Source organism: Delphinapterus leucas, chromosome 2, assembly GCF_059928025.1.
Source record: "Delphinapterus leucas isolate spDelLeu-1000000601 "Yukka" chromosome 2, BTC_Dleu_Yukka2, whole genome shotgun sequence".
Classification (NCBI taxonomy): Eukaryota; Metazoa; Chordata; class Mammalia; order Artiodactyla; family Monodontidae; genus Delphinapterus; species Delphinapterus leucas.
The window spans coordinates 85,282,648-85,302,151 of record NC_143130.1 but is presented as its reverse complement, the minus strand read 5'-3'; the positions used below and the strand labels follow the sequence as shown (position 1 = coordinate 85,302,151).

At 41.0% G+C, this 19,504-nt stretch overlaps 2 protein-coding genes across 10 annotated transcripts in view; both read left to right on the top strand.

The window, feature by feature from the left end:
• The window catches only part of TMOD2 (tropomodulin 2), an 85,304-nt gene that overhangs the window by 45,495 nt on the left and 20,305 nt on the right, over positions 1-19,504 (top strand). For all 5 annotated transcript variants that reach the window (XM_022579489.3, XM_022579490.3, XM_022579491.3 and 2 more), the window contains one exon: positions 1,233-17,173. In XM_022579489.3, the coding sequence (XP_022435197.1) occupies positions 1,233-1,267 (35 nt within the window). In that variant the 3' untranslated portion in view covers positions 1,268-17,173. The remainder of the gene's footprint in view (positions 1-1,232; positions 17,174-19,504) is intronic.
• The window catches only part of TMOD3 (tropomodulin 3), a 104,608-nt gene continuing 86,386 nt past the window's right edge, over positions 1,283-19,504 (top strand). For 3 of the 5 annotated variants that reach the window (XR_016392102.1, XM_022579502.3, XM_022579500.3), the window contains exon 1: positions 17,065-17,173. The gene's annotated coding sequence lies outside the window, so the exon portion shown is untranslated. Of the gene's footprint in view, positions 1,361-17,064; positions 17,174-17,205; positions 17,640-19,504 lie in introns of those variants that run through there. The other 2 variants (XM_089907218.1, XM_089907217.1) reach the window with 2 other exon arrangements.

Here is a 19,504-nt window from a genome sequence, read left to right as displayed (position 1 = left end):
AGTCCCCAGTTTGAGGTTCAGGGACAGAATGCCAGACCTTGGACAGGGAAACTGGACAAGGTGTCCCACCAAGTATAGTGCTGGCCATGGAGAGGGTTCAGATGGTGGACAAGATGGAAGTTAAGGGTTAGAACCGGAAGGGGGCAGGTACACGTTAGTGTCCAGTTTGCTGCCTAAGACCCTGAGGCCCAGCAAAGGTTCAGTGTATGGCACCCAGAGGCTGGCCAGGCATATGGCAATGCTTGCCTCCAAGGTGCAAAGAGTGAGGCTCAAGGGGCAGCCCAGCAAATAGGGCTTTGGGGCATGGTTAGAGCAGCAGTTGGAAGATTCCTGGGAAAACACATGGGTCCTCATCTGAACAACACAGAGAGCAAAGAAAAAAGGCAAAACAAGAGGTCTGAAGTAAATGGAGAGGCAGTCCTGAGACCAGGAGCGGCAGCTGTGGACAACAGCTTTTGTTGAATTTTCTGCAGCCGAGCAGGAGCAGGCTGGGCTATTTAAAGTGGGAAGTTGAGGCAGGGCCACAGCCAGGGCACCTTCTTTTTTTTTTGCCAAATCCAGGAAGATTGGAGCAGCCCTCTTCTTATCCACCAGAGGAGCCTGCAGGTGGGGAGGTGAAAGGGGGAAGAAGAGGGTTGCAGAAACTGGGAAGGCAGTCAGGGCAGCTTCTTTGATACTAAGTACCAGATTAAAGGATGCTTAATCTCTTGAGTTTGCTAGCCATCTGAATCCTACCTTCCTTGGAGGTTGATACTTCGAAGTTTTCATTTAAAACAGATTTAGAAACTTTAAATTTCTGTTTGCAGCTCCTCTTGGTTTTCAATCCAAAATCAGAATTGTGACTGTGTCATCCTGGGGAGTTAGTTACAGCCAGTTGGTGACTGAGTTACACAGAAGCTGAGAAGATGTGTTGTGGATAAGTAAACACGAAAATATTTAGAAGTTCACTGTTTCGTGGGTTTGTTCTGGACCTTCTACTCCATAGAAATGGGAGAGCTCTAACATTCAAGTCCCCAACTAATCAGACTTAGCTTTATTTGAAAGTAAATTACAAAAGGCCCTGGACTAGTCTGTCATTTCAATTTATTGCCACGGGTAATTAAATGTTGAAATTTTTGATAACTGTGTTCTCGAGTGTGTGAGATTGCTATTCTGTGTGATTATTTTTGTTTGTCTGAAGTTTAAGGAATATGCCTTCATTTTGTCTTTTTAAACCTTTCTTTCTCACCTAGTTCGTAAAAAGCGAGTTGAAGGAGACCGAAGATAAACTTCCACAAGAAGAGGAAGTGGCAATTTCACCATGGTGGCAATTTCAAAACAAAAGCTCTTCTCCTTCTCCATTGGGACCATTTTATCAAAGGTTGTTCATTTCCGTTAACCACACAACTAATAATTTAATTGTTATTCTTTTTTAGCACTACGTATTTGTCTTGGATTTTTAAACATATACGATTGTTTTATTTGCTCATGGGCACCTCTGGCAACTTGCACCAACGGACTTATGCAGATCTTAGTGGGTGACAATTGAAAATGGTTTAGTGACTTTCCTATTGGGTGGTCTTGCTTTCTTACATGAACTTTTTTTTTTTTAAAGGAAAGGAACTTAGTTCATAAGTGTGTTTGTAACTGTGATTAAGATAGAGGCCTATCTCTGTTTACATGCATAGCTTTGAGTTAGGCTAAATACATCAGAAGTGTTCTGCTGACCACATACGGAGTTAGTATTGCCAATCTTTCACTGGGTGAAAAAATGTGACCAACTTAACACAGATTCTCCCTTAGTTCCAGAAAAATCACTAAATGCACATGCCCTACTGGTTGAAGATCAGTGGTGTCGTCTTCATAAAAAGAAGACAGCATTAAGATACGTAAGCATAGCTTTAGCAAATAGGTATGAAATATTCTTTCACCCATAAAAATAGCTTCAAACCAGACTCACAAGTAGCGAAATGAATTAGCATACCTACTTTTACTGATTATTCCACGTAATTTGATCTTTAACATCACTCTATGGATAACTTTTTACAAAGATGTTTTAAAGTTTTCCAGCCATGATGGCAAATTTTTAAATTTTAGCAAGAGGGAAGCTTTTAAAATAGTACATTCCTAAATAAAACAATAATAACCACACCTTAAGGTTGTCTGTTACACATGATTGCATTATTTTGGCAAATTTTAGAAGCATTTATTGCTTTGTCTTTAGGGCAACAAGATCACAGGATGAAATGTGAACATTCAAGTTAATTATACAGATTTTGTCCACGTGGCATGATCCATCCAGACATTTTCAAACATCAGGAAAAAATGTGAATTATCATTTATCCAGATGTTTGTCATCCCAAGGACAAAGCCTATGAAAGTACAATTGAGATGATTGCATGGTAGATGCATGAATCTTTTCGTCTAGCAGTGCAGCAGTGCGATATTAAGCTAAGGAAACATGTGACTGCAGCCTTTGACACCAGCTCACAACTGTCAGTGCCTGAGGCTGGACTTGGTGACCCTCTGACATTGCCTTAGGCACCTCTGCCTCCCTTCCCCACCTCCTTTCCTTCCAACTCTTTCTCTTTTTTTCTTCTTTTCCTTATAATTCTGAGCCTTGTAAAGGTGACATCCTTTGTCCTGGTGACAACTAAAGAAGTTGCTGACTCAGGCAGAAGGTGGGCCCAATCCAGAATTTACTAAGTAATTGAGTGTTCCTGAGTTGCTTGATAGCAGTAAAACAAATAACTGAAAAAACAATTCATATATTATTCTAGTTAGTTTATAAAGCACGTGGAAACTGTTTAGGATGGAAAGCCCTTATAAGATTGAACATTTACCTGTATTATAAGTGCCCACATCTCTATCTCTAAAATCCTTTGGAAAAGAAAATAGAAGAAAACAAAATAAAATCCTTTGAGACATAAGAATATTTTATACTTTTTGAGGGAATAATGAGCAGAGCGTGTTGAATTTTGGAAAGCCTAAAAATCCTTTAACTAGCTTTCTACTGCAACTCCCTATCTATCTATCTATCTATCTATGTAGCAACTACTACTGGACAGTTTTCAGTCTGATTTTTTCTTTCGCTCTGACTCATTTAGGTGTGGTATGTTAGAGTCAACTCACAGGCTTACTCATTATTAAATTATCAAGAATTTTGTAAACTGGTTGTGAAACACAACCATTATTAAAAAGTAAATGACATGCACTTACAATTAAATAAATTATGTTAAAAAACAAAAGTAACACTCAAAAATACACTTTACTATTTTTCATACTCCTGAGAGTATTTGCACTTACTGTGTCTGTATGGCAGAAATACTGTATCATGGTGTGCGCTTAAACATCTCTGCCCAACTCAGTAGTTCTTCCCAACTCAGAAGTTCAGTACTTCTTGTTGGTGGGAGTATTTATACCATGGAAATTAGCAAAGATTACAAATCAGGGCTTTCACCCCATCTCCCCTACCCCCAGTTTGCTGGTTAATAAACATTCAGCAGCACACCACTGGGTAAAATGTATACAGTTCTTCTCCTCCTTCTTCTTCCTCTTCTTCCTCTCCCTCTCCCTTTCTCTCTCCCCCTCCCTCTCCCTCTCCTTCTTCTTCTTTTTGTATACATGTTTTGGTTACCATGTTGCCAGGGAAGACACATCTCTTAGTTGTCTTTCTCCTATCCCTTTAGATTTGTTGCAAATACGTTTAAGTGCAGAGTCGCTGACATGCCCCTCTAAGTAAGGCTTTTTCCTTTCTTTTCTCATTTACTCTCTTTCTTGCCTTCACCCCTAAGAAATCTTGGATCCTACGGAGTGTCCCCTGCAGTCCCAAGGTGCTGTGGACCGGGGGCTAAAGCAATTCTTGGCAAACCGTGTCAGAAAGCAAGAAAAAAAACGAGGACTTGATAGTGACTGTGCTGCAGTTGTCGATAGTATTAAAGCAAGATAATGGGATATTGTCAAAATTTAGCACTGTTTTTAGCTTATAAAATAGTTGGGTCACATGTATATAGAGTCTGTTAAATCAAATGTTTATTATTAATCAGTTTATCTTATCGTTACCTGTGTTTTTGTAGTAGCTCGAAAGGTGACATTTCCGTGAGTATTCATATAACTATTAGGAGATAAACTTACATTTCGGGGAGCCTATAAATCATTTAATTAGCCTAGGACTTCATTTCCCTGTCTGCCAAGTGTGTGTAAGTAGAAGCTCTTTCGTGATCCTGAGCATGATTGATCCCTTACCATCCATCATGGTGGGGCATAATGTATATAAAATATTTTTATATGTATGCATTTTGCCAAATATTATATCGAGATATTTGGCGACATCTGGACAGTTGATTGAAAGGAGATCATCTCTCCCCAGACCACCTTCTTTCCCCTTTTAGACTTGTACAGGCCCACCCTAAGTGTAAAATCACTCACCTGGACTCGCAGGCTCCTATTACCAACACCCATCACAGCATATGTGGAAGATGACTTTTAGGAGATACATTTTGGAAGTCTAGAGAGATCATATAATTAGTTCAGCACTACATCTCCCCATCTGCCAGAAGTGTATAAGGGAAACTTTTATCCTCATCAGCATGATTAAATCCCTTCCTTTCATCTTGGTAGGGCATAATGTAAATACGCGCACGCGTGTGTGTGTGTGCGTGTGTGCATGTTGCCAAATATCCAGATATCTAACTGGGTATTTGACTGCATCTGGACCACTGATTGAAGGGAGATACTCTCTCCCCAGACCCACTTCCCTTGTCCTTTTTAGAGTTGCTTCAGGCCCAGGTGAAATGTGAAATCACTCCCTAGAGTTTGTGGCTTATGTCACCAACCACCAAATTTCCCAGCATGTATGGAAGATAACGCTTAGGGAATGAATAGCAGAAGCCTGGAAATCATTTCATTGTTCCAGCACCAAATCTCTCCCTATGCCTGAAGTGTATGGGTGAAAGCACTTTCATCTTCATCCACATGATTAAGCCGCTTCCTTCCATCTTTGTAGGATATATTGTATATAAATATTTTGTACATAAATATCGCCAAATACTGTAAGGAGGTGTTTGGCCAAAGCTGGACTCCTGATTGAAGGGAGATGCTGTCTCCCAGTCCCTCTCCCCTTTCCTTCTCAGAGTTGCTGCGGGCCTAGGTTAGGTAGAGAATCACCAACCTGGAGGGGCTCATGCAACTCACCCATCTTAGAGCACGCAGTTCATCTTACAGTAAAAGCCCATCTCCATTTAAAAACTGAGAAAGCATCCCAATGCCTATACTCCTCAGAACAATTTCCCTAAGGGAAGCCTGGCACATCAAACCAAAAGAACAGCTGCTTCTCTTCCAGACAGAAAGGTGGCCCCTGGCAGGTCACCAGCGTTAGGCAAACCAGTGTGTTCTGAATAACTACCGTGAGAATATTTCAGACAGTCAAAGGTGAAACCAGTTTAAGCATCAACATGTTTTAAATGTAAGATAGCCCTTTAAAATTTACAAAAGAGTTTGGGGATATTTTCCTTTTTTTGTGGGCATGATGTACTTAGCCCTCTTCTAGGCCCTGTGAAGGAGACAGGAAGTGAGAGAACTCTGGATTAATATAATTTGATCAGTGTTTCTGGGTTTTGGGGTAGAGTGCCTTATTGAAAAGCGGATACCATCGTTAGCTGAAGTATTGATTGCATAAGCAAAAATGGGCAGGGGGCAGTAAGCTGTGAATACTTTGTTCTGTGCTATGTTACCTGTACTCGGTGGAACTGTTTCTGGAGTTGGGTTTTAAGTCATGATTCTGAAGCTTCCTTCCTCTGTTCCACTAATGAAGCAATGACGGCTATTTTCATTTTAATGAATAGAGAACTAAGAAGAAATATTTTAGCTCTGCCTTCCAGTAGCAGTTTCCCCTTACGCTCCTCATGTAAAATATCCCCACCACTCACCATGCCATCCTCAATGCTCAAGGATTGAGACACATGCAAAGGAAAAGTGTGAGAATGCTTGGGAGCCTCAGGTGAGCCCTCTGGATGAAAATCACATGATCAGGCCCCCTGGTAACAAGCTGGAGAGAGAAAAGTACCCAGAACCTTAAGGATGTATTCATTGTTCTTGCTCCCAACTCTAGGTCAGATTGAATTTTGTTTTGTGGTTCAGGAGTTTAGTAGAGTGGAGGGGCTAAGTGCTGTGGGGAAGGAAGATGGAAATTAAAGGTTTTGATTTGCTTAAGGGTAGGAGTAAGCTCTGCTCAGCTTACCTCTTTCCCATCTTCCCCTAACAGCTATAATCAAACATTCATTAGATGGATGGAGGAGTTGCAAGGTTCGAATTTATAACCTGCCTCTGGGCACTATGCTAGGAAGGTTGTACACGTACCAGAGGTTATCCCAGTTTTGTGATGCATCATTGACTTGGGAGAGGGTGAAGGAGACTAGACTTTTCTCTGACATCTTCCATGGTAGTCATTCTGAGCACATTGGCTCTGCTAGTTGGTATGGTGGAAGGGCACCATACTAACAGGTTTGGAGGCTGACTCTTAATCCCATCACCAACACTTAGCAGGTATATGATCATGGGCAATTCATTCAATTGCCTGACAATTATAGACTATATAGGGGGAAGAGCACTGGATTTGGAGTCAAGAAACTTGGACACTTGGCTCCATACTTTCTTAGCTGGGAGACTTTGGGGCAAGCCACTTAGTCTCTCAAGCCTTAGGTTCTTCAGCTATACTATAATGGGAATAAACTTCACTAACTACCTCACAGACTTGTGGTGAGAATATAATCAGATAATGGGATGAAAACACTATACTGGAAAGGGCTATACAAAAGTGGGAGATCATTTTTATTATCTGTTCACTAATGTTTTCCACTGCCTCTTGAATCCATTTTATTCTAACCAACAATTACATCTCTCACATCTCTTTGAATATGAGGAATTAAAACATGGGTATGATGTAGGGGACTGGAATTATTTTACCTTCCACGTAGAGGTGGGAGAAGTGGTTGATGGGCGCAGTGGGTGTTAGATATACCAGTGAAGTATGTGGGTGGGCATTTTCCTGGGCCACTTTGACAGTACCCTGGGATGTGATCAGGACCCTTGCAGAGACACTAAGGGGAAAGCAAACAGTGATTAGGAGTTGAGAGGAGGGTCTGGCGCACTGCTGCCCTCCTGTCAGCTTTGTCACTACTCAGGGGGTGGGGTAGGCTAAGATTTGAGGTGTGATTGGAGGCCTAGGAAAGAAGACTGTCCTTAGGGCCCCAACAGCTGTATAACAGGCTCGAGCCCTGATGGTGAAGGGGAGAAAGTGTTACTTGTGAGGTCAGCTCTCCTGGGCATCAGCTGCTTTGTTATCACCAGCAACCTTAGTCCTGGTCAGTATTATTTTCTGCTAAGAAAGATATTGAAACATAGCCTCAAGGAACTTTCATAAGCACTGGGAAGCAGGGACTGTCTCATCAATCTTTGCATCTTCAGTAACATCTAGTAAGGTGCCTTGTGTATAATAGGTGCTTAATAAATGTTGCTTGAATTGAATTATCCTCCAACCCCTCAAGAATTATGCTCAATTTTCCACCAAGTGATATTTTTGGAAAATAGTACTGATTTGTATGTCAGCTATGTGTTTCTTTGGGCAGGTCTTTCCATCTATCTTGTCTTCATTTCATTTGTAAAATGAAGTGAGTTAGATGCTCTCTAAGGTCCCTTCCAGCCCCCAGATGTTACAATCCTGTGATTCTAAATGTTTCCATTGCCTCTGAACGTGGGTGCGGGTGCGCAGTGCCTCCCTTGTGGCTCCATCTCTCCTCCATAGGCTTTGTTCAGAGGAAGAGGTCTGAACAATCCGCAGAGTTATTTGTTCCTCTGCAGCGGTTTTTACTGTTTTCAGAATAGTTCTGGAGGAGCAGCCTTTTTGACATTTTAAAATGTATGATATTTTCTCCTCATATTTTATTTCTCATGGTGGAGAAAGAGAGGAGGAAATGCAAAGAAAGAAACTGAGCACAGTAAACATGGCATGTTTTTCACAGGTTTTTATTTAGGGAGAAAGAGAGAGAGAGAGAGAGAGTGTGTGTATGTGTGTGTGTGTGTCTGTGTCTGTGTCTGTGTCTGACTGAGCACATATTGACTGGATAACAGAGAGAAGCCAATCAGAATCAGAAGTACACTGTGTGATTGGGAGAAGCTGGACCAGGATTACAACTTTCCCATGGATAATCTAAATGTGGATAGTTAAGAATTGGCCATATGGTGAAATGAGATGGGTAGAAAATGTACTTGTTAAGGAAATTTTATTTTAGTACCAAATTTTGCCAGTGACAATCTTTAGTTAAGAAAGAAATTATTCAGAACTAAAATTCTCATCTCTGCCACTTTGGTTTTAAAAAACCCCACTATATTCATGGAATGATATTTATATTTTAATTAAAACTTTATCTTAATTCTGTTTCATCTATTTAAAGAAAACAAATAAGCAGCATTTTTCACTGCATTTAAAAATGTAAAATACTTGCATGCCACCAATGTGTAATATCTTACCAGTTCAGATGCCTGTAATGTGTGACCTTATGTGTACCTGTATTGTTTTGAAGAGAACAAAGGAAATAATACTTTGTAAGCTGTTTAAACTTATATTGGCAACATTTATCTGGCTAAGCAGTTATTGATAAATCCACATAGTTTCATTTTTCATTTTGAAACTTTTCACAGGTAGACATTGATTATATTCATTAGGAAATTAAAGATTAATTTGCCTTTTAAATGTGAAATTGAACATTATGTGGGAAATAAATGTGTAAAAAAGCAAAATGTATGAAACGTGAAATACTTTTACCATGATAATTAATAAGGATCCCAGTCGGCACAGATAGGTGCAGTGTTTGACCTTTTGGAATTTGCCAGCCTGACCTAATGCTAAGGTAAAGGTATACTGTTTTAATTAATCAAGATCTTTCTGCTTTCAAAGATGTAATGTATTCATCTGTGTCTGGAATGAAGTTTCCAAGTGAAAGTGTACAGAACATTAGGAATAATAAACTTTTCTTTTAAGATGAAAGTAAAGACTGATTTAATCTAGATAATTTTAAGACACATTGTCTCTTTAAAATAAATGATTGGCACCATGTTCTCATATTAGAAAAGTACATTTGCTAGAAAGGACCATAGAGTGCCCTTATTATGAGGAAGATAAGAAGTAGACAGACAACCAGAAGTAGCCAGAGGAGAAACAAGACCTCCTTATTAAAACGAAAATACACAGACACACACATTCAGCTAAACAGTTAACATTTGTTAGAATAAATGGGAGCAAGAATACAGCTATACTTAACCCCAAATGGGTTAAGTGTTTTACCTTGAATTTTTTATATTAACTTTGGAATTAAATTTTTTGTAAGCTATGCTGGGATTCAAAACAGGGAACACTAAAAATAAAGTTACATTGTAAAGGCTTGTCCCGGAAAAACAAGAAAACCTACTCTTTCTGCCACCCTGCTGAACGCTGCCCGAACTCTCTGTCACTTAGACTGACGATGAGGTCCAAGAAGAGGCATAGAAGGCCTGTATCTAATTTCTATATTTGCTGTCTCACACCTTTTCATGGTCAAGGAGGTAAAGTAATTATTTTCTTTGAAGAATTCTCTCAGTCTATGAGGCTGTAATGAATGGGAGTTACAGGTGTGCACTTTGGGGTCAGACTTGCCCAGTTCAGATCTCACTTCTGTTAGTTGTGTGAAATTCTGCAAATTACCTAGCTTCAGTCTCCTCACCTCTGAAATAGGAATCACAGTCGTACTTCACAGTAGGACTATTATGAGGATTCATGTGTAAAAATACTTAGAGCAGTGCCTGGCATACAGAAGGCACTTAGGTATTAGTATCCTAAATTCTAACCTAAATTAATATCCATGGATATTAACAGCAACAAAGTTCTCCGTTTAATGCTGACAATGTCAGGAATTTTAAGGAGGACTGAATCTTACTCATTTTTGTGTTTCCACTGTCCATTCCCTTCTGGCAGACAGGCCCTCCCCCATCACTCCAAGAATCAAATATAAATTAGATACAGCTGACTCAGAAGTTACTCCTGACCCACCCTCTCATTTAGCTCCTCATGAATTCCCTGATGTTTCAACTTGCTTGTACTTGCCCTGCTTTCTGGGTGCCCTCCTTTGGATTTGGCAGTCTGGCTTTGAGCAGTGACTCCTTGACTTTGGGTCTGTTGTCTATTAGACTTGACTCTGTTATGGACCACCCTCTCTCAGTTTGATCATTCAGCCTTTCTCTGGGGCTGTAAGAAGTGGTGCCCCACACCCTCCCTGCCTCAGCTAACAGCTCACTTCCCAGCCCACCAGTCAGGGAACACAATCAGATGCTCACAGCTTCCTGCAAGTATCCCACATATCACAGGGCCTCTGTAGGAACTAGATGTACATGAGCTTGAATGAGGCGGGGCTGTGCTTTGGCCCAACCAACGTAAGAAGGGAGATGATGTAGGAAAATCAATGCATGACTCAAAAGGCGTGGTGGTGGAGGCCGGGTGGAGGTGGGGGAGGTCTCCAAATTGTAGACCACTGAACTTATCAATCCTGAGCAAAATTTTAGAAAAGTATTTCCACTTTAGTGGTTTGTAAGCACTTAGAAGTGAAGCAGTGATCTCTAACAGGTAGCACAGATTCACTTATATTAAATGATAGGAAATCATGAGAGTACAGTCAAAAGAATGTACTGTGTTTGGATTTCATCAAGACATTTGAGAAAGTCTCAACGCCCTTGAGAAATGTGGGCTGTATAACAGTTCAACTAAATAGTTAAATGACTGGTTTAAACAGTCTTTTTTTTTTTTTTTTTGACTCATGATCATAAGTAAAGGCTGATGAATGGAAGAATTTCAACCAGGAGGGCTTAGCCACTACCTTGGTCTTTCCTTGATGAGTTTTGGTTAGCAGTTCATCAGTAATTTAGATGTGATACCCATAGAATACAGACTGAGTCTTTAACTAATGGGCACTGGGAGAGATAAGGAATACTTCGACAGGTTCAAAACTATCTGGACAGGCCAAAATCCAAGCCTGTATCTAATCAGATGAAATTGAATAGAAACAATAGTAGTTTTCTACTTTTTTTATATATATATAAATTTATTTATTTTTGGCTGCGTTGGGTCTTGGCTGCTGCACATGGCAAGCGGGGGCTACTCTTCGTTGCCGTGCACGGGCTTCTCATTGCGGTGGCTTCTCTTGTTGCGGAGCTCGGGCTCTAGGCGCGTGGGCTTCAGTAGTTGTGGCACACGGGCTCAGTAGTTGTGGCTCGCTGGCTCTAGAGCACAGGCTCAGTAGTTGTGGCGTATGGGCTTAGTTGCTCTGCGGCATGTGGGATCTTCCTGAACCAGGGATCGAACCCATGTCCCCTGCATTGGCAGGCGGATTCTTATTCACTGTGCCACCAGGGAAGTCTCTAGTTTTCTACTTTTAATCCAAAAAGTCAACTACAAAAATAGAATGGGGAAAATGTGAGTTAATTGCCATCTGTGTGGATAAAGACTTTGGTGTTGACTAAAAGCTTAACTGTAAGAAGTAGAATGTGCCTGCCTAAAAGCCAACTCTAGCTTCAGTGACAGTAGACAAAGAGTCTTGATATTTGTCCAGAAATCTGTTATTTGTCCTGGGCTTTGGGCCTCAGCTTTTGGAATGCCTACTTCAATATTATTCCCATCATCCTTAAACTTTGGCATGGTTGGTGATAGGTATTTTTAAAGGTAATGCTTATATATAATCAGTCAACAGTGTCACTGATAAGAACAAAGTATGTCATTTAAATTTGCTATTATTTTATGAATATTGATTTTCAGATATAGGCAGGTATTCTAGATTGAGTGAAAAATCTGTTATTTATTTCTTGAAATTCTATCAAATATAAATGTATATTGCTAATTGGATAAGTAAAATGCTGTAATAATTGCTGACTGTGAAAGGTTTCTTTTGTCTTCAACATTGATTAAAAATAAATTAATTCAAAAATTATTAAAAAGTATTAAGAACTTTCAAGTAGATAAGTAGGGAAATAGGTTGACAGTTACTACAAATATAAAGAGAGTGCATTAGTTAGATAACTTAGGAAGAACAACAATATCATTTTTAGTCAATATATGCTTAAAATTTTAAAATAATAATACAAGGAAAGATAAGTAGAGATTACATCATACTATTATTCTTTTTTTTTTTTTTTTTGGCGGTAGCGGGCCTCTCACTGCTGTGGCCTCTCCCGCCGCGGAGCACAGGCCCCAGATGCGCAGGCTCAGCGGCCATGGCCCACGGGCCCAGCCGCTCTGCGGCATGTGGGATCTTCCCGGACCGGGGCACGAGCCCGTGTCCCCTGCATCGGCAGGCGGACTCTCAACCACTGCGCCACCAGGGAAGCCCATACTATTATTCTTTATAGAAATCTTTGGTGTACCTAGCATGTATAATTTAAAACCAGAATTTAATTCTTATTTAGTTCCATTTAGGACATGGCTCTGTTCATCCACTCGCCTCTGCCGAAATCTGGCTCTCCAGTGACTGTAGGAGAGTCTAACAGCTCACAGAACTGGGAAATTATTGTTCCTATGTTATACTATGTTAAACTTTACTATTTTAGCACTAACATTTTAAATAATATTAAAACAATAATTTAACTTTTGGCATCAAAATTTAAGTTTATTTGTGTATCCAGAAGTTTATTTTTTTGATAGTGATATCTGTGAGCAGCCTTGGCTTCAGCTGAAAATTTAAATTCTCAGCCCTTTGGCACTTAGCTGAAATATGCATTTAATGCACCTTCAGCGGAGGCACAGTAGGGTATGAAAATATAAGGAATGGCAAAATCAATTCCAGCTGATGGCCTTAGGGAAGTTTGAGTCAGAAACAGGCATTTGAGACGGGCAATGAAACATGAGGAAGCTTCTAACAAGCAGAGATGGGGTGCTAGGGAAAGATATTTCAAGCTAAAGGCTTTGCCTGAATCCTTTCTATAAAATTGTGCACCCCAGCTATGGTGTTTGTCTTCTCTGATTCCTCCCTCCCACTGCTTTAACCAACTCCAAGCTCCCAGGAATGAAATCCTTACCTTTTAGTTACAACTTGATGTCTTTAGCTTAAGTTTTCTCAGTTCTCCTATAAAACACGTTAAAAAAAAAAAAAAACTTCAGTATATCAAGGAAACTATTTCCTAAAGGAACTTTTGATAACAAGAAAATTGCTGCTGGCATTAATTTGCAAATGATGATTCAGTGTGACACGCTTTATGAGTTACTCTGGCAGGAAGTTTAAAGATAACACTACTTAGGGCTTGTAATACATTAAGTAAAGTCACAGTGTCATTTTGTCAATCACTTGCACTCTGACAAAACCCTGAAAACTAACAGGATGTGTACTCTTTTCCTTATTCAAATATTTTACCTAACAGTCTCAGATATGTTCTCTTTCCTATGTTGAACTTAAACAAACTGTTTTCCATTACTTGAAGTGGGATTAAATGTGTGGGGGAGGGGTGCCAGACCACTTTTATTTCAGAGGATCGCCTGTCATGGAATAGGCACTGTAGTAGTCAGCTTTGCTAGGTCAGTCTATAGTAACAAACAAACCTAAATCTCTGTTTACTTCTTGCTCGCATTACACATCAGCACCTGTGTTCAGCCGAGGCTCTGATTCCATGTGACTTCTCATTCTAAAACCCAGGCAGAAGGACAAGACTATTTGGGACATGCCATTCTCTTGGTGGAAGGAAAGAGTAAGCACACGAGTAGGAAATGGCACTCTTAAAGCCTCCACTCAAAGCTGTCGTATTGTCGCTTCAATTCATTTTATTGGCCAAAGCAAATTCATGTTTGTAAGCTTTGCGATTACAATATGACAGTATTTTTGTGAAGAAAGAAGGAAAAGAAGCCTGAAGAGAGGCACTGCAAGTCATATAACAGTGGGTAAGGTAGTCTTTTCCTCTACGGGAGAGCAAATAGTTGGGAACAATATTGCAATCCACCACAGGCATTTAGTGGATTAACCTTTTCACTTATTTATGTAAATATAATTTTCAGGTTTTGCCTTTTTTTCCATCTTCTAGAACTGTGCTTTTTCTAACCGTAAGCTAATAATGGCAACCCATAAAGTGTAGTCCTTTTAAGAGAGCTCTGTCCCCACTTCAGGATGAGTTTCACTGGATCTTGTCCTGTGGAGCCAAACCCTCTCACAGCTGCTGTTTATAGCTGCATCAGGACCTTGGCTGGCATTTACCATGAACCTTGTGGCTCTGTATCCCACTCATGCGCAGGAGGGGAGGGAAAGTTACTCATTTATTTACAAATATTTATTGAATACCTATTGTATGTCAGGCATTGCTGCAGATGCTAGGGAGAGAGGGGTAAATGATGCAAACTCCTTAAGCTTACATGAGTAAATAAAGCAAGATGTTAGGGAGTGACAGGTGCTAAGAAGACAAAGCAAGTAAAGAGAAAGACAGGGTAAGAGGATCAGAGAAGACCTTTCAGAGGTGACATTTGAACAGAACCTTCATGAAAATGAGGGTGTGAGCCACGAGTATTTGGGAGGGACGCATTCTCCTATGTAGTAGAAAGAACTTGAAGTGAGAAAATAACTTGGCAGGATTGAGAAACCTCAGGGAGGCCCCTGTGACTGGAGTAGAGCAAAAGAGTGTATGTGTGGTAGGAAATAAAAATTTTCATGTAAGGACTGGTGGGGGTGGATTTAATTGTAAAGGAATTTCCTTTCCTTTCCAAAGGAAATGTGTTGGGAAGCCCTAAGTGGTTTGGAGCAGGAGGGTGACATGATCTGATTTATTTTAAAAAGGTCATTCTGGCACTGGTATACAGAATAGATTGTAGTTAGAGAGAGAAAGCAGTGAGGAAGGTTCTATTTTTTTATAATTTTATCCAATACTAGGATGTTATTCTTAATACGTCTGGTACCATATGTGGTATTTAATGTATACGGGTTTAGGCGATTCATATTTGTGAGTCTTGTGATTACAATATGATAACACTTGTCTGAAGAAAAGGAAAGAATCCATCATCACATCACTTTATTTTAGAAAAAAGAATTAGAATAAGATGAAGGCATTTGTTAGGAAAAACTTAAAGAGCTAAAAAAGAAAATATATTTAATGTATGCCTAATACCCCATATTGGAAGGTCAGGGAGGAAATGTGTCATAGTTTAAATCAGTCAGACATTGAATTAAAAGCCGTCTCTGCTTCTTAAAGAGCAAAGCAGAAGAAGCCATATTGCTGTAAAGGAAAGTCCTTCTTAAAATAAACCATATCTGGATAACCATGGTTCTCTGCTTTGCTTTTTCAGGAACTCTATTTTGTCAGTTTCCCCAGAGGTGTAGCAGGAACTCACAAGAGACTTGCCAGTTAGCATAACACCTATATATTAACTTATAATGAAATACAGATCTACCAAATGAATCCAGATATTCAGCTCATCCAGTCAGAACACCATCTCCCTGGACTGTGTTAGAGAATTTTTTTTTATGTACCTTGGACATGGTCACAGATGATCTTACTTTAAAGAATTTGATGAAATTTAGGAGACAGTCTGATCAACAGTGGAAAGCATGCTAGAATTTAAGTCAGGCTACTTGTACTTCATTTCTAGATCTCCAGTTACTGGCTGTGTGACCTTGCACAGATTACTTAACTTTTCTGGGTCTTAGTTTTCTCATCTGTAGAAATGGAAGATACTACTATATTCTTTGCAGGGTTATTTAGAGGATTGGATGAGATATTATAAAGGGAGTGCTGGCACAGTTCTTGGCGTGGGTTAAATATTCAATAAATATTAGTTGAACCTGAATATGTAGGAAATTGCTCTCAGCTATTATCTCCAAGAATATTTGAGAAATTGATTCCCACGAAGATGCTATAGAAAATAAGATGCAATGGCACAAAATTTAATGTTAATTGCCTCCTAAGTGTATTTGCATTTTGGAGGGTTTTTTTTTCCTTTTTTCTCTTTCTTTCTTTCTTTTTCCTGAAGAACTCCAAATCGTCAGTGATCTTCATTGCTAGAATTAGTGGATGTTAATTGCATGAAATTCCAGGGTGTTTACCTGGGGTGCTCCCTGCTCTGAGGGGAAGAAGTAAATGCCAGGGGAGGCTTAACAATTAGTCGGCTCCCACACTGGGTGTAGCTGGAATGTGTCTCAAGCAGGCACTTCAATCCTCTATCTGGCTGTATTCTTTGAGAAGGCGTATCAAAGCTGAGCATTACCCCGGGGAATGGTTTATTCCTGAAGAGCAGGCCAGGAAAATTACCAGTGAGTGATTAAAGGAATGAATGCAAGGCCGTGGCTGTCCCCTATCCTCAGAGCCCTGGACAAAAGGCAGCCATTTCATAGGCCACCCTAGAGCTGCCATCTGAAGTATTCCCGCTGTCTTCCTCTTCGCCTTCAGAGTGCCCACCTGCCCCAGATCCCCCCTTTAAGCAGCGCTTCTACTTTTTTCTCCCACTTACATCAGCCCAGTTCCACTGCCTGTCGTGCAGCTTGAAGCTGGAATGCAAAGATGGGATGGGGTGGAAACTGATCGCGGCGACATCACCCCTGGTTGCAAACCTAAGGAAATCACTAGGGCCACTATGCGCTTGAGGTGACATCCGCCTGATTTACGTCCCTCTCGTGGTTGGCCTGTTTCCTTTTCTATCATTTTTTCACGACAAGTTTAAAGGTCTCGATGTTATGTCCTCACATTAGCAACGAAGGGTACAACACAAGTCCTGCCTTGCGTCCCTCTTGACTGAAAGTCAAAGTAAAGAGGAAATCTATACTAAGGAGCCTCTAGCTGCTGTTTATAGCTCCCAAAGGGTGCAAGGTAGATATTTCCACTAGTAAAGTACGTTTTCTCAGGCTGGTGTAAGGCTTGGTATCCGCAGCCACTTCCAAAGTCCTGCACACAGAAAAGACCAGGGTCTGCGCTGAGCCGCGCCCTCCTCGCTCGAACTACAACTCCCAGGATGCCCCGCGACCTGGGAGTGCGCACGCGCATAGGCGGCGGAGTGGAACCAGGGCCGTCGAGTTGGGGGAGCTGCCGGCGGTGTATCAGACAACTCCCTGGGAGGCGGCAGCAGGCAGACGGGCGGGTACTGGGAACTGAGCGGCAGGCCGTCCCTGTGGGTCTGTGAAGGAGGTCGGTGGCCCTAGCGGGCTCCAGTCAGGTAAGCCAAGCCAGTGCTTTCCAGGAAGTACGTCTGCGGGCGCGGGCAGGGAGTCGCACCGGCCATGGTGGCTGAGGCGGGAGAGGTTGCCTTCCAACTGCCAGGCTGTGATCTCCTTCCCTACCAGTCCCTCTCGGGGAGCGAGGGGACGCTGGGGTCTGCTTCGGGGCTAACGGGCCGGAGTAGGAGCCGTGGGACGCGCTGGGCGTTGCCCGCGGTGGAGGCGCGCGAATCCCGAGTTGCTGATGAATCACTCGGGGGCCCGGCCTTGCCGGGTTCGGGACCGGACCCTTCCCCTCCCGGCTGGAACCTGCGCGGGCCGCGACCGTGCGAGCTCGCGGTGCCTACCCTTTCCACCCCACCGAGGTGTAGCTCTGGGGACTAGCGTCTGAAAAGGTTTTTTTCACCAAGACTCCTTCAAAGGTTTCTGCTGGGTGAAAGTTGCAAAGAAGAAGAGAAAAAAGAAGTAGGGCACACCCTTTTCTTTTTGATTGAAATCTGGCTTGTCTTGCGTTCGCCGTTTTGATCTATCTGCTCTTAGAATAAATTCCTGGCTCCTGCGCAGCACAGCTGGATCCGGCTGTGAAGTTTGTATGTTGGCTTGTTTTGAGGACGTGACTGGGTCGTTATATTTTTGCTTACAGAAATTGGTGTGTTTCCTCTGCAAGCCCGCATTCTGATTACAAACAAATGAGAAACAGCCGCAGGGGGATTTTTGTTCTGGTTTTTGGTTTTTTTATGTTTAGTTAAGAATCATATTTCCAACTTGCCCTTGGCTTCTCTTAAAACCAAAAGTCATCTGGTAATGAACACTGCAGTAAAACTTATCCCAGGAGGTCATACTTGAACAGGAAATAAGCCTGTGGAGATTTAAGTTAGTTATGTGCGGTCTCCCTTGGTTTGTAACATTTTCATGCAGCTCATGTTTCTTTTTCTGAGAATTCCTTCAGATTTATTTTTCAGCAGATTAAATTGATTAATTCATTGGCCTGACCAAAAGTATATTAGGCTTAGAAAAATAGTTTTGTCCAACCTCATTCACCTTTGCCAGTCTCTTCTTCCTAGTCCTAGGCACCTTTTTACCCTATCACTTCTTTAAGAGCCCACAGTCATTTTATTAGAATACTTACAGTCACTTTTCTAACACATTCCTAGGAAAGGAACAAAAAGGGAAACAGTGAGATGCGGCATATTTTGGCTCGTTTAGCTTGCTTGCTTTTGAATCTCTCAGGATTTCTAGTTTGCTCGTCTTTAAAATGAGGTTGTTTGGCCAGATGACCCCAAGATTGTCAGCCCTAGGTATCTGATTGTAAAAATTCATTTATTTTATTCAGTCAGGAAACACTGGCCACACCTGTCATTCCAAGCCCGGTGCTACGCATGAAGGAACAAAATTGAGTTCTTGAGGATGTCACTGACCTAATGCGCAATTTCTTTTTATCATGTTGTTATGACTAGTTACAAAGTTTTGTGGTATACCTTCCAGGCCAAATTACTCTCTAATTAATAACTTAACCTAAAGTTAAATACATACAGATCAAATCCAATTACAATGATCAGTTTCCTCTAATCAGAGATTTTTCAATTGTTAGCTACTGGTCCATTTAAATAAAACACAAGTTTAGTACAACAGAAAGGACTTGAATGGTGTAGGTGGTGCTTCTCAAACTTTAACAGCCATAAATCACCCAGAAACTTGTAGGTTTGAAGTGGGGGCTTGGATTCTGCTGGTCAGAAAGAGAATACTGTAGTTGCAGTGCGAGGCCACACTTTGAATATCAAGGGTTGGGAGATATTTTAAGGTGTTTATAATGACAGTTTAAAGACCAGTGTTGATAAATGCTGGAGAGGGTGTGGAGAAAAGGGAACACTCTTGCACTGTTGGTGGGAATGTAAACTGATACAGCCACTATGGAGAACAGTATGGAGGTTCCTTAAAAAACTAAAACTAGAACTACCATATGGCCCAGCAATCCCACTACTGGGCATATACCCTGAGAAAACCATAATTCAAAAAGCATGTACCACAGTGTTCACTGCAGCTCTATTCACAATAGCCAGGACATGGAAGCAACCTCAGTGTCCATCGACAGATGAATGGATAAAGGAGATGTGGCACATATATACAATGGAATATTACTCAGCCACAAAAAGAAACAAAACTGAGTTATTTGTAGTGAGGTGGATGGACCTAGAAACTGTCATACAGAGTGAAGTAAGTCAGAAAGAGAAAAACAAATACCATATGCTAACACATATATATGGAATCTAAAAAAAAAAATGGTTCTGAAAAACCTACAGGCAGGACAGGAATAAAGATGCAGACATAGA